Source organism: Limulus polyphemus, unplaced genomic scaffold, assembly GCF_000517525.1.
Source record: "Limulus polyphemus unplaced genomic scaffold, Limulus_polyphemus-2.1.2 Scaffold2785, whole genome shotgun sequence".
Taxonomy (NCBI): Eukaryota; Metazoa; Arthropoda; class Merostomata; order Xiphosura; family Limulidae; genus Limulus; species Limulus polyphemus.
Genome location: NW_013668395.1, coordinates 81,967 through 96,558, shown reverse-complemented (window position 1 = coordinate 96,558; position 14,592 = coordinate 81,967). Strand labels below are relative to the sequence as shown.

Here is a 14,592-nt window from a genome sequence, read left to right as displayed (position 1 = left end):
ATAATGTATCCGGCACACAAGCCATTCCATTGTTAAGTTCAATATAAAATTATAACACTTTTTTTTCTGCTGTTTCCACACATAATGGCCTGTGGTCTAAGCATCTTAAGTAAAGCATGTATAACTTGCACAAGATGCATTCTGCATTTTCTAATAGGAAGATTATTCATTTGTGTATCCACATTAAAGTTGTTCAAATTCATTATAAATACAAATACATTTTTCAATTCAACAGAGGGTTCAGATTGATAAAGAAATTTATTTCAGTACGAAATGGTGATGAAGACCTAACATAATACATGAACGTTATTTAGTACAGACATACAACATGATATTACAACTTTTAATAACAAGAGTACAAAACTATACTGTAACAATGTCAGAAGTCTTAAACCTATGAAGCTTAACTAACCCCCATGTTTTACAACTACATCAGAATTTTTGTTACTAAACATATAAAGCACAGTGATATCATTCTAATAAAAGAAACTGCAAGTATTTATGTGTATACAAGAAACATTTTGGTTTCTTAGTGCTATTTTAAATCTATACAAATGTGCTCAAATGCATTAAATTTGAAATGCTTTTTAAATGTACCAAATGTGTGAAAATGCCAAAAAATTAAGCTGGGATGACTTGTATGAATATAACACAGCCTATTTAAAAAACATCAGAATATGAGATTTATACATGGAACATTAAACACATAAAAGGGCTTTCATACTAGCAGTGGATCTATTTCCAAAGTAATGTTTTAAACTAATATTCTAAACTTTGTTTTCATCTTATATTTGAAACAAAAAAATTAAATGCTCTATTTGTGGTTCTTAAGACAGTGCAAGGGTGCTTAAGAATTTTGACAAAAAAAACTTAATTCACCATTTCTTTAATTGTAATGTTCCAATATAATTCAACACAGTAGACAATTTATATACTTTAAATTACAAAATAATAACTACACAGGCTTGATTTAAAAGGAGAAAAATTCAAATTGCTCAGAGATCTAGTAAAAGAACTAGTTTAAAACAGAAAATCAACTAAAACATTTGGGAAGTTGTTTTTACTTACAATGAAAAATATGAAGGTACAATAAAAAATATTGGTAGAATGCTTTCTTTTATATTCTTACTATATCTTTTAAAGTTTTCCCTAAACACATTGGTTTCTGAATACTAAAGGAAGAAAAAATTAACAAAATTTAAATTTATGTGTTTGTTTGTTTGAATTACACAATGGGCTATCTGTGCTCTGCCTACCATCGGTATCGAAACCCGGTTTCTAGCATTGTAAGTCCACAGACATACCGCTGTGCCACTGGGGGGGCTAAATTTATGTGAAACTGGCTCATATTTCTTTTAAGAAAACCTGTAAAATGGTTTTAGTTCAAGATCTTTAATGAACTAGTAACAGACACAACAGAAAGTTCACAAATACAAGGATATTAAACTATATTTTTTTTATTCTGGGCCATATTTAGTTTGATAATACTGGTATATGTGAAAATGAATGTATATCTATTCTATAAAAGTTCTATTTCAAGATGTACATGTGAGAAAAAAACTATACTTCATTACAGTTGCAAGTAGTTTGTTACTGGTAAGCTTTTTGAATTAAAAAAAACACCATTTGGTGATGATTAAACATTATCAGTATACGAAAAAAAAACATTTCATGATTAATATTTTAAGCTGTACATCAATAGAAGGAAAACATGTTATAAATGAACGAACAATTATACTTGAAGTCACATATTTCTCTTTCCACAGTGCAAGCAAATGCTCCTCAACATTGTGATAGAGAAGAATAAACAAGTATTCTTTGTGTTACATCATACTGTGAAACATATGAAATATTGTAAAAATAAACATTTCACACAGATGTTATGTTGAAAAACTTTCCTGTGCTCAAAAATCTCTGCTGTAATGCAACAAATCTCTTAAAGTAAGACTTCCCAAGTAGCTAGGTAAGGTTCTGGGACCCTTACTCAATTAGTTTACTGTTCTAACAAGTAATGCTGTTATATTTTGCATTTTTGTTTTATTTGTTCTAAAACAATTCAGAACAATTATTTTGCAAATGATTTAAAAAATATAAATGTGGTTCTTTTTTTTACTGTGCCTTGTTCTGTAACCCACAGTTTGGAAACCAGTGCATTAAACAAAGTTTGAAAATCAATGCTTACTGAAGAACATACATATTAATAAAGCTTATTAAATAAACATTATAACATCTAATCAAATAGAGTATGCTTCTTTAGTTTATATCTGAAATATGTAAATGACAGAAATATTAATACTAGCTAATTAATATATAAAGATAACAAGCATAAAATCTGTTAGCATGAAAAATGTTAGTCAATATGGTACTTCTTATGAAGTGACTTGGGTAACATTCTACCTATTACACACATACACACACACCATGCTTTAAAATACATCATCAATTTGTACTTAAATGTTTTAAATCTTTGAACAGTCTCACAATTTTGGTAAACCACCAGATTATTAAGACTACTCTATGTGAGAAAATAAAATTTATGAAGAAATGCCAAGTTCAGTTCAAGTTCAATATATACATATATAGAGAGAAATACATTATTTATGCTTCAAACAACAAAAATGAAAGATACTGGAAAAGTAATTTTAAAAGCAGAATCCTGAATTAATTTTATAACAAATTCAGGTAAAACATTGATAATTAAGTCAGTATTAACCAGTCTCTCTGCCATTATTGCAGATTTTTTTAAAGCATTTGTAACCCATTAAGGATAGCCTGCAACTATAATGCATTTTATAATAGATATACACAGAAATGTGCCATAATGCCATAAAATAATAACTTGTGTCATACTTCATATAACCACTAATACTGGCTTTTTGCTCTGGCTGTTCATACCACAAAGACTTGAACAGCTTTGTTAGATAAACTTTCAAACATATCTATGAAACAATAAGCATCTGTATTCATGTGACAATATAAGAATATAAATATTATATAGTAAGATATCTACTTTCACATGTAAAGTTCATCTTTCTAAACTAGCAATGTGTTCAGTAAATAATGACTTTAAAACCTCTCAGTAAATGCAATCATATAAACTGCACACAAACAGACAAAAACAAAACATGCATTTACTGGATAATTTATATTTATAACAAGTTTGAAATTTAACAGCATGTAGCATTTTAGTACTTCTTTCAAGAAAAATTCTCTGTATCCATATATATATATATATATATATATATATATATATATATATATAATTGTTTCTCTCACATACACTGTAAAAACAAAAAATTGTAATATGTAAAAAAACCTCGTATCCATTAATTGCTTTAACAACTTGCTTTTTTTCTTCATCCTTTCAAGGTCTTAAATAACATCCTTTACTTATCCCCTAAACAGTTCTTTTGTCTGAATAATACAGAAATTTTGTAAAATAGGAAAGAAAAAAAAAGTATTATTGTTACATTATTATATCAAAGATGTGTTTTTGTTGAGTATTGGTCACATTTGGAGTGAATCTTTTGACTAATGCATTTTCAGAATGTTTTGATTGAATTACCCAGAAAAGTTTAATTTCTAAAATACTAGAAAAGTACTCAAAATTCCACCCCTTTCTACTTACAAATGCACATTTAACACTGTATAAAAAGCACCATAGGTAATAAGCTCTATTTAGGAAGAATGAAATAAATGCAGTAGTTTAAGAAAGCTCTTCATTTGATTCTCCAAAATCTACTACACTGTTGTGATATATACTGTCACAACAAATCAATCAGTTTGTACACACACAGGCTTGTAGCTAGAAAGTAAGTAAAATGACCTTTCCTTCCCACTGAAGCCCCTAAAGTAATTTACATAAACACTCAATACTCTAATTTGGAAGAAAGCCATTAGCCAAGATTTGGTTCATATTGATTTGAAACTGTTATTAATAAGACTTATGCAATCTTGAAAAAGTTTTGCTTTTCTGATCTTAGATTAGCAAATTCCAAAAATATAAAAATATATAAATTTCGGATACTTTCATGTTTTTGTTTTTTTTAAGATACCATACCTCTAAATCTATGTCAATGAATACAATAGAAACTTTTAAAAATATAGCTATTTGAAGATACCTAATAAATAATCCCATTGATTTTTCACCCATTTAAGTTTCGTACAGTTTTTCACAAAACAGCTGATGCAATTGAATTATTTCATAAATGAGAAAAGCAAAGGCTAGAATAACCCAATTATTAATTATTTTCCACTAATAAACTGGTACTTACTATACAACATTAATTTTTGAATAAAAAACACTTATAGAAAACATCAGCGTGTACACCATTTTGATGTTTGTATCCCTACAAAATAAAACCAAAACCTACCATTACGATAACTGCGGACACTTATAAAACATTACACCTGCAGTATCATTAAAATCTACTAGCTGAAACAAATTTAGTAGCACTTCCACATATTCACGTTTAGCACACTTTCAGTAAGTAGCAGAGTTCTCATTTGATTCTACCCTTGACCAGGATAAAAGGGAATACTTCTTGACGTTAGAGTTTTAACAAATTGTTTAGTAAATAACACCAATTTTGTCAAATTGGCAGTAGTAACAAGTTAAATATCAAACATTGCACCAAATTATTACTTATATTACAACATCCATAATTTGAAACTAAAATATGAAAGGTACTTGTATCTTACTTTGATCTCATACCTATGTTTAATAATGCCTTATTTTAGAGCATTACTACCAACTACTAAATATGCCAATTTTTATTTTCTGAACAAAGTTTTTTACTATAAACATGCAAGCCAAATTGAAAGTAATCAAAGATTTTGATTCTTTTAATAAAAGTATATTCTTCATAATATACACAACAAATACTTGCTGTATGAATTACATAATGTGAAATGAAAATTTAGAATTACTTTAACATGCCAAAACATATTACAGATTAGTATGTACATAATTTACTTTTTGTACTCACACTGAATGGTACAGTTTTAAGAGTTTATATTCATAGGATAGCTTTCTCAAGAAACTTTCAAACACAATTTCTTTTATAATTTTTTTCTTTTCAGCACTTACATTGCAACGTAAATTCCAATAATCAATTTTAAGTACATATGCTATCAACGTTTTTCTAAAAAGACCTTGTACTGATACATTTTAACAGATCCTATAGCTTTAAGAAGAAATTGTACTTGTCACAACATTAACTTGTGTTGGTGTGCTTTAAATATTATATTCATTTTATGTTTCTGTGGTACTGTACAAGCTAGATATTCAGTGTCCAAATACTATCTATTATTTTTGAATATGTCTAAAAACATGTTTAAACACAAAAGTTGATGGTTTGAACAAAATAATCTATGTAAAAATAAATACACGACAATGACTGTAATATTACCAGAATAACACATTCTTACTAAGAGTACTTAAAGCCAGAAAACACTACAGTTTACATAATCACAGAACTTCTGAATGTCAGTTGTTTTGTTAAAACTCACAAGAAATTTGTTTTCTTACATAACCATCCAAATGATTGTATAACAATACTGTTCAACAAATATAAAATGTACAAAATACAAGATGATTAACAAGTCTAGGTGCTCTCTTCCTCCTATCCTGTATCTACAACAATGTTGGATTCTGTAACTTTAAACTAATCACTGACAAGATTTATCACAAAAGAATTCTTGCAACTTGGACAAATCTCCGGTACTCAACAAAGTATTAATTTTAACACAGTTCTAACTATCCAAGGCACCAAAGCTTCTTATTACATCAAATTTGTTCATTATGGCAGATGTTAACAGATAAAAAAACACGCGCCAAAGTAAATTGTGGTCATGATATCCCAACCTATCAATTATATAGCATAAGTTATAATACGAAAGAGTTTAAATAAATGATAATGCAATTGGTATATAATACCGAAAACAAAAATTTCACCTATGATGAATGAATTCTACTTTTAAAACATACATAAAAATGTTTCATCGTAGCTATTGTGGATAAATTCTCTGATGGGATTATAGCTGAAAATCATTATAAGTAGAGCATGCAATCTAATCTCATAAATTTAAAGCACTTAAAATGCATATCAATATACAGCTAAACATCTCACAACCAGATGGATTCGTAATGAATTTTGTTTACTAATTATAAGCTGATTTTATTTATTCAACAAGAATCCACAGTGAAGGAAGTTCAAGATAACACTCTCATTAAAATCTAAATAAAGCTACCAAGAAGCTAAATAATACTGCTCACATTTTCACAAGTAGAGATGGCAATATTTTTTTTTCTTCTTAAAAAAATTGTACATTTTCTAAATCTGACTTAAAACATCTATTTTTACTTGGTAATGTACATCTCTATTTTATATATTATGTGATATATATGTAAACAAATATAATGGAATACCATGATCTACCAAAACCAAGGTAAATACAATCTTCCCAAAAGATTGAAAAAATAATTCTTTACTGCAAATATCTTTTTAATTAACAACTTTCAATCACCTACTATATTATTCTGGTTACAATAAACACCTTTAAATACCTGAAAGCAGTAAGTTTTAATAAAATAATATATATCTGTATTATCTGTGAGAATTTATTATCCAGGATAAATGTTCAGAAAGTGATAGTCACATTCATGACACACCAGAGCTAGTACTGAAACTAAAAGCTGACACACAACAATTCATTCATTTCTTTTGTTTGCATCTTTTCTTGAAGTACAGATGACACTAAGATAATTAGAAAAATAAACTAACTTTATTGGAAATGACTAAAGGAATGAAACCTAAAATATTAAGTTATTCACAACTGTGAACTTATGATATTTAAAGTTGTAAAAGGAATACTTTGCAGTTATGATAAAAATAACAGAATACTATGCATTAAAACATTTCTAATTAATGTATCTTTCAGATATTTCATTATGGAGGGAAAATAATTTTATTATAGAAACTTAAGTGATATGTTACTAGTCAAACAAGTTTATAGCAATTAAAGAACTTAGACATTATTATAATTAATTATTTGTGTGAATTAGCTCAATAAGAATGCACTATTTTTTATGTTGATTCTCAATTTACATCCTTTGAAAATCTTTTCAAGATGAAAATTATTTACTGTACATATATGTTAAGTTAGCTTTAATATACAACAGAGAAGTCTATGTTACACATGTTCATATATACAAATCTGAGAGCAAGAACATTCCTACTGGTTCATCAGTTTCTAGCATCTTAATTACTAACACAACAGTATATTTTTAGCAACATCTTGGATAATAAGACAAATAACACATTTGTAGCATCTTTTGTATTAACATAATAAAGTAGCCTGTTTCTATCATTCTGATTAATAACAACAATAAAAGATTACCAGTTTTCTACATCCTGGGTAATCATGTAGCAACATGATCAGTTTTTAAGTTTTCTGGATAAAAATAAAACAATACGCATCCACAGCAATAGCTCAACATCCTGAATACAGTAATAAGCTTTGTTTTTAGTATCATAGAGATAACATTACAATAAATGCTGATGTGCAAATCTTCACATTTTCAGGAATCTTCTCATGCCACCTGTGACAAAATTAACAAGAGAGTCTCCCTGCACACTGCAACCAAGTTGTATTGTGTATTAATGAATACATAAGTTCATAAAAAAACCATGCTGCTTACATTTAGTACATCAGGAAATTGTTGATAATGAAACAATTTTATGTGAATAGAACATGAAAATGACAGGGAAATGTGGGTTTTCTTACACCCACACATCACAACCTTTAATTTCCACTGTCAATTTTCATTTAATGAAATTAAAAACCAACACAGTAAAACAATTAACAAATTAGAATACTCTGTTAGTACAAATAATCTACTACTTGTAATTTTAATTTGGATTTGCCTAAATTCTAAAATGTTTTTAAACATAAACTCCTTAACTATGCCTATATAAACAGTCTGAGAAGCAACATTTAAGTGTATTAGAATATTTGGACGGGAAAAAAATTAGTTTGTGAGGTGAAAGTGTAACATGTGAAATATTTTTCATTGTTTGGACAATACCTAGGCAATAATATCAAAAATACTCCATAGGAGTAGTCTGACATACCCAAATTTGGCAAGATTCAACTCCTCCTGCAAAATATGGCACAATAATCCAAATACAAAAGAAAACAAAATTCACCTCACAAAGCTACAACATCTGCTAGCCCTCCTGAAATATCACTCAAAATGTCTATGAGATGATCTTTTTCATGAATCTGGTGACAAATTACTCTAGGTTTGATGTCTTCTTTTTCAAAACATATGGTAAATCTAGATAGACCAGTGTTAGGACTAATTCGCATTGCTTGCTTCTTTCCCCCAGGAACAACACACCCAAGATCCTCAACAAAATGACGAATAAGCTCTTTCAGCCAGCCACCATGTGTCACAATTAACACATCAGCCATCAGAGGAAGGGCATCTTCCATGTCATCACTGGAACTACATCCAGAGTTCCTACGCTCTAGATAGGAAACTGTAAGGTTGTTCTGTTCTTCTACTAAAGGAGATAAAGAGACATTAGGACAATTGCAGTTGTCACAGTTGCTGGTGCAAGGACTGAGGGATGAACGTATTACGCTGTCTTTAAATGTGAGTGAAGCTTTGCTACTTCCTTGGGCACCCACAATGACATTGGCTGGTGGTGGAAAGGTATGAGCACAGGAAACTATGGACAAATTCTTTGTACTCTGAGATGACTTCTCTTTTTGTGGAGAATTTCCATCATTGACTTGACCAACAGGAAATTCAAAGTGTCCTCCTTCTTTGCTGAGAATAGATGGGAATTGAAAATCAGTAAGCTTATTTCCATTCTCACGAACAACAGAAATTGGCAGTTCAGAAACTTGGTTAAGAGGGCAATTTGTTAAGCCTTCATTTCTCAGTTGACCACTGTTTGGAACATCCTCATTGTTTGTAGCAATACATGCAGTATCATGAAATCCACAATCACTGTGAGAATCTTCACGTTTTCTTTTAGCTCCAGCTAGTCTCTCACCAACATTGTCTGTTCTGTTTGTACTTGCACTGTGACTGGGCTGTTTGACCAGTCTTTCACTGCTGTCTTCAAACACTACAACAGAAGATGAAACATTCTGATAGTTGCTTTCTTCCTCATCTCTCATCTTCTGACAAAGATCTTTGAAGAATGCCATTACTCGTTGACGAAGCTGCACAACATTCAACAGTAAAGTTATTTATTTATTTATTATAGAAATTTACATCAAGCATAAAAAGTTTCACTTTAATAACTTACTGATACAAAGCATATAAACAATCTTTAAAGAAAAAAATCTGTTTTGCTAAATAAATATACTATCAGTACACAGGTGCATGTCAAATTTTGCCAAGTTGGAAATTAATTAAGATTTTTTTTTGCTACATTTCTCTCCAATTTCTGCAAAGTTTTCACAAAAATAATAAGAGCAACTGAAAATGATATATTTATATATTTTATTTTGATCATATTCCAAATGTATGATTAAATATACAAACAATACCACCTCTATCTTTATTATTTATGCCTCTGAAGATAATCTATAACTTAAAACTTTAATATAATCAAGAAAAATTTTATATGAAAATTAAATTCCATTCAAGATCTAGCTTTCTGTATAGGCTTACAAATAACAAAACTAGTATATAAATGGTGTACCTTCTTACGACAATTGACACCAAAATACTTTCAATCATGCTTCTTATTTACTAACACCTAATCAAGTGGTTTGCTGTAGAGATGCTAATAATTATTTAACCCGAGAAGTCTCAAGTGGGATTAAGTCATCATAAGGAAGTTATAATGCTCACCTCAACTACTTTTTAACTGATCACCACAAGTTTTCTTCAAAACATTTAATAGCCAAATTTAGTAAGGAATTCAATTATGAGGCAAACAAGAGCGGAAGAAAGTGTGCCTCAAAATAGTTAACGAAATTTTTTTATGAAAAATTATAATAAAAGATTGTTAATTTCAATTCTTAATTCCATTGCTCTTTCGTACAGAAGGCAAATAATATAATTTTATTAATTCCATTAAATAAATTAAACACTTATAAGTACTATCTGAGGTATACTTCACTAATAGATAATGTTTACTTTGTTTTTCTCTTGAGTACTTGAAAATCACTCTGCAACTTCAGTTTGAAAAACATCAAGATTTGTACCTTTGTTTAACTCTTTAAGAGCCACAATTCAATACTTTGCTAATCAAGTTTTTAATAACAAAAAGAAAGCATCCGTAATCTAACAAGAGGTGTGATCAAATCTCTTTGATGTTATTAAACTCATCATTTCCCCAACTGTTTACAGAAAAACAAACAGTTCACACTTCCTGATGAGGCAATGTTCCTTTTATTAAACATAGACATATCTTGGTTAGCTATACTAACTAACTTAACATTAGATTTACTGAATGAATAATCAGCTGCACGTTTATGCAACAGACCATGATGGAAATAGTGGTAATTATGACTGTCAAAACAAAAATGTTAAACTGTAATCAATCCAATAATCAGACATCATTTAAGGGAAATAAGAGCAATAAAACTTTAAAGCACAATGGTTGGAATTTGCATCAGATTAATGACACATTTGCCACATATACTGTGTCCAATTTTATTTACCATAAAACCAGCAATAATAACAGTAGATAAATAATGTACTATATTTGAAGTTTCTAGCTAGATTTTTGAAATTTTTATTTCAAGAAAAACAATTTAACACCATTTTCATCATCTATTTTTTGAAATAATCACCAGTCATAAAATAATTGCAAATACTGACAATGACAGCAGGATGAGCACTAAGTTGTCCATATTTGTGCAGTCACTTACGAGTGGTAGTCAAACAGAGGAATCAGCCAAGTGTACTCTTGTCTGACTGAATAAAATCCCTCTAGTAATTGATTCATACATTTAATTTTATTTAATTACAAATGGACTTGAATATAATTTTTTTTAAATTGAAATATTGCAAGTCAAAAAATATCTGTCGGCTCAAGCTTACCTTAGTCAGATACTGCTTTTTTGGCTATATTGGCTAATCCTTAATTTCCCCTAGTGTGAGAAAGGTGACAAATTTTCTGTAGGCATTCCATCTTCTCTATTATATTCACCACCCCTCCAAAAAGTACGAAATTCAATGTAAATTATTCACTATAAAATCGTCATTGCTCAGACAAACCATAATTTTTATAGCTTTCAATCTTGTTTGGCTACAGACCCATCAGATAGAAAATCATACCCCTCTTGCCACACCTACCTGTCACGTCCTCTCTTTAAGAATTTGTTAATAGTTTAATTCTATATTATCTATAACAAATAGAAAACAAAGGTTTTCCTCTACCAAATGACATTATATTACGTTGTGTTCTGAACAGAGAATTGTCAATTTCTCCTTTAGTACAATCTTAGTATAAATAGATGTATACTGTTATGAATATACAGCTATTAGAGATAAACCAATGTAGTTTCATTTTATAATTTGAAGTCATTCCAGAATGAAAAAATGGGTATTTTAGATTTCTTTCAACTTTCTTTTCTTTCAGTCAAATTGACCAACCTTGTATAAAGTTAGGGTAGAGAAAATAAAAGATAAAGTATAAAGTTTTACTTACAAAAAAAAATTTATTTAGGAGGTTTTAGGGATTACGCAATTAAAATTTGAGACTTCTGAGTCAAAAAAAGTATTTTTAATCTTAACGTATAAATAACATAGCATTAAGACTAGTATATAGTAAATATTATTAGTAAAAATACTTCATTAAGAAGTCTGCCAAATTTTGTGAAGATACATACAGTGTATTAAAAGTTATAGTATAGAAACTATAATGAGTACAAAATGGTTACAAGATTGGTCGATTTGACCAACACTACAGTGAGAAAGTTAACTGTCAGACACAACTATTTGTAATTACTGAAAGAGAGGATGTGTCAGGTGAGCATGGCAAGATGGGCTGATTTTCTATTTTATGGATCTGTAACCAAATAAGATTGAAAGCTATAAAACTATGCTTTGCCTGAATGATGACAACACTATAATGAATAATTTACCTTGGAAGGGTGATAAATACATTAGAGAAGAAGGGATGCCTAGAGAGCAAATGTTACAATTCTCACACTAGGAGAAATTGATGATATTTTTTTTTGTTGCCTTATAAAATCAAAACCTTCAAACTTATATAACATTAAAATTTGGGTTATTAGTTATGTTTTTAAGCCTAATTTATTCATATACCATGATAAAAAGTAGTTAAATTAAAATTTTGAATATAACTCACTAAAAACCTTGTGATGTGCAGTAAAAGTTGGTTATTTTATTAATTAAATCAACTCAAGCAGCAAAGAAAGATTAAAAATAAAATAACTATAAATTTAGTGAAATTAATAAACAACAAGGAATTGTGTTAACTATGCAAAATCCTGTGGCTGAAGGAAAGTTTTAAATATGGAATTTTTCTAATGGACCAGCAGCTGTGGTAGTGCCAAAAGAACTTGTTACATATATTTTTTACCGGTATGTGTTTAAATACAAAGGAGGAAGATATTTATATTATAAAACTTTCAGGAGCTTTTACTTGCATTGTCAAACATAAAATGATATAAATGAAGCAGAAATTATTTTTCATGTTTGGTATAGTTGTGGACAATTAAATAATAGTTGTATAACTGCATAACCTCTACCCTTCTCATAGACTTATTAATGATTAAATCAATACTTTTCAGAAATAAGCATATTTCTGACAAGTAATGCTTCTTGTTTCATCAAAGTTTTCCTTTACACAAATCACCACCACTAACCTGATGTACACTCTCCCCTCCTGATGGAGTAAATGATCCTGGTGTGTCATTGATCTCCTTTGCTGCTTGTTTTAGATATTTGAAGCTTTTCCCTTCTACAGTTCCAAATTTCTGAAATAAAAGGAATTTTGATAAATTATAAAAGTTTGAAAACAGTGGAATATAATTTAACTTTCTTTGGCTGGTAAAAAAGATTTTACATAACAAACTTTATATTCCTAAATTATTCATTTCAGCTTGCAATTACTAAAGAATATGAGATGGGGGTGTTTCTTTCTTAACTGTATACATAGAGATACATTGTGAATCTCTCTTCAGCAGTGAGCACAATGTTTTCAATAAATTCTAAAAATGACCAAAAACTCATGCACTTTTGAATAGTTTACTAGTTTTCTTCAAGCGATTAGAGAGTGATAACTAGTGAGTGCAATGTAATACATAGATAAAGGATGTTGATGTCACATAAGGAGGTATTCCAGTTGAGACGAGCCAATTATAACTGGAAACATTGGTATCAGGTTTAGTTTGTACAAAAGAAATGTGTACATTACATGAAAAATGTAAGAGTGATAATATTTAAAAAGATGTTAAAACAGCTTTCATAGAATAAAAAAATTAAACAAAAAAACATGAGATGGGAAATAAAGAAAATAATAATAAGACTATTATAGAGAAATAAAAATGAATAATAATAATAGTAAATAAATTTGTAACAAGAAGATCAACAATCCCAGGATTGAGATCGATGCCATTTGGCATTACAGTATTTAATAGCTATCCAGTAAGTTTCTTTAATTTCTCTGTTTCTGTTTGTTGTAAACTTTGTCTCTATACCAGTTATCTTAATGTCATCAAGAGATTGACCGGGCATGTTGATATGCTTTGCAATTGAGACTTCTTGGTTCATTCTGATTGAAGATTTCTGGTTATTAAACTGTCCCTATATAGTTGTTCTGATACAGCCTACTTACTGGAAGTTCTGTTTTCAGCAATGGATTAAGCAATTAGCATTTTGTGCAGAGCAGGATATCAGTTTAGTGATTTTAAACTGGCTTTGGCTGTCTATATCTGAAAATTTGTCAGTCTGCTGCATGAACTTACAGGTCTGGCAATATTTGCTATTGCAGGGGTGACTTCCACCAGATGACAAATTAAAGTTATCCTTAGTGTGAACTAAGTGTGGTTTCAAAGTTTTATTTTCCTTAACCCTATTACTACAGGTATCCTTTACTGCGCATGACACAAGATTTTAGTGTCTTACATTCGAAATTTTATTCAACTACTTTTTGTTTATGTTATACCAATTAGTATAGCATAAAATCATAGCTAATTTACATATTTTAATAGCATATGAGTTTAAATATTATAAGGCAATATAAAAAATAATCCTGAATTTCCCCTAGTATGAGAAATGTGACATTTTTTCTCTAGGCATCCCCTCTTTTCTAATTTATTCACCACTCCTCCTTTATGGTAGTGAGGCTTGGTTTGTTCTGAAGATTTATTCGGTGGTAGTGTCCAGGGTCACTGATGAGGAGTGGAATTATCCAAAACTGGTCTGGCCCACAGACACACCCCCACTGAAAGAATAGACCATTCCAAGTCTTTACCTGTTGCTAAACAAATGTTTAAACAACTCTGTTCAATTATGTACCAGCTGACTAGTGTCGGCTAAAAATACGAAGAATTAAATTGTGACGGAATGCTACAAGTTCTTCAAATACC

The 14,592-nt window shown here is 29.5% G+C and overlaps 1 protein-coding gene across 2 annotated transcripts in view; it reads right to left on the bottom strand.

Annotated features, from left to right (window-relative positions):
• Positions 1-3,250: 3,250 nt before the first annotated feature.
• The window catches only part of LOC106467897 (fructose-2,6-bisphosphatase TIGAR-like), a 27,878-nt gene continuing 16,536 nt past the window's right edge, over positions 3,251-14,592 (bottom strand). For both annotated transcript variants that reach the window (XM_013928282.2, XM_022396107.1), the window contains exons 5-6: positions 12,868-12,978; positions 3,251-9,240 (exon numbers count right to left, since the gene is read on the bottom strand). In XM_013928282.2, the coding sequence (XP_013783736.1) occupies positions 8,212-9,240; positions 12,868-12,978 (1,140 nt within the window). In that variant the 3' untranslated portion in view covers positions 3,251-8,211. The remainder of the gene's footprint in view (positions 9,241-12,867; positions 12,979-14,592) is intronic.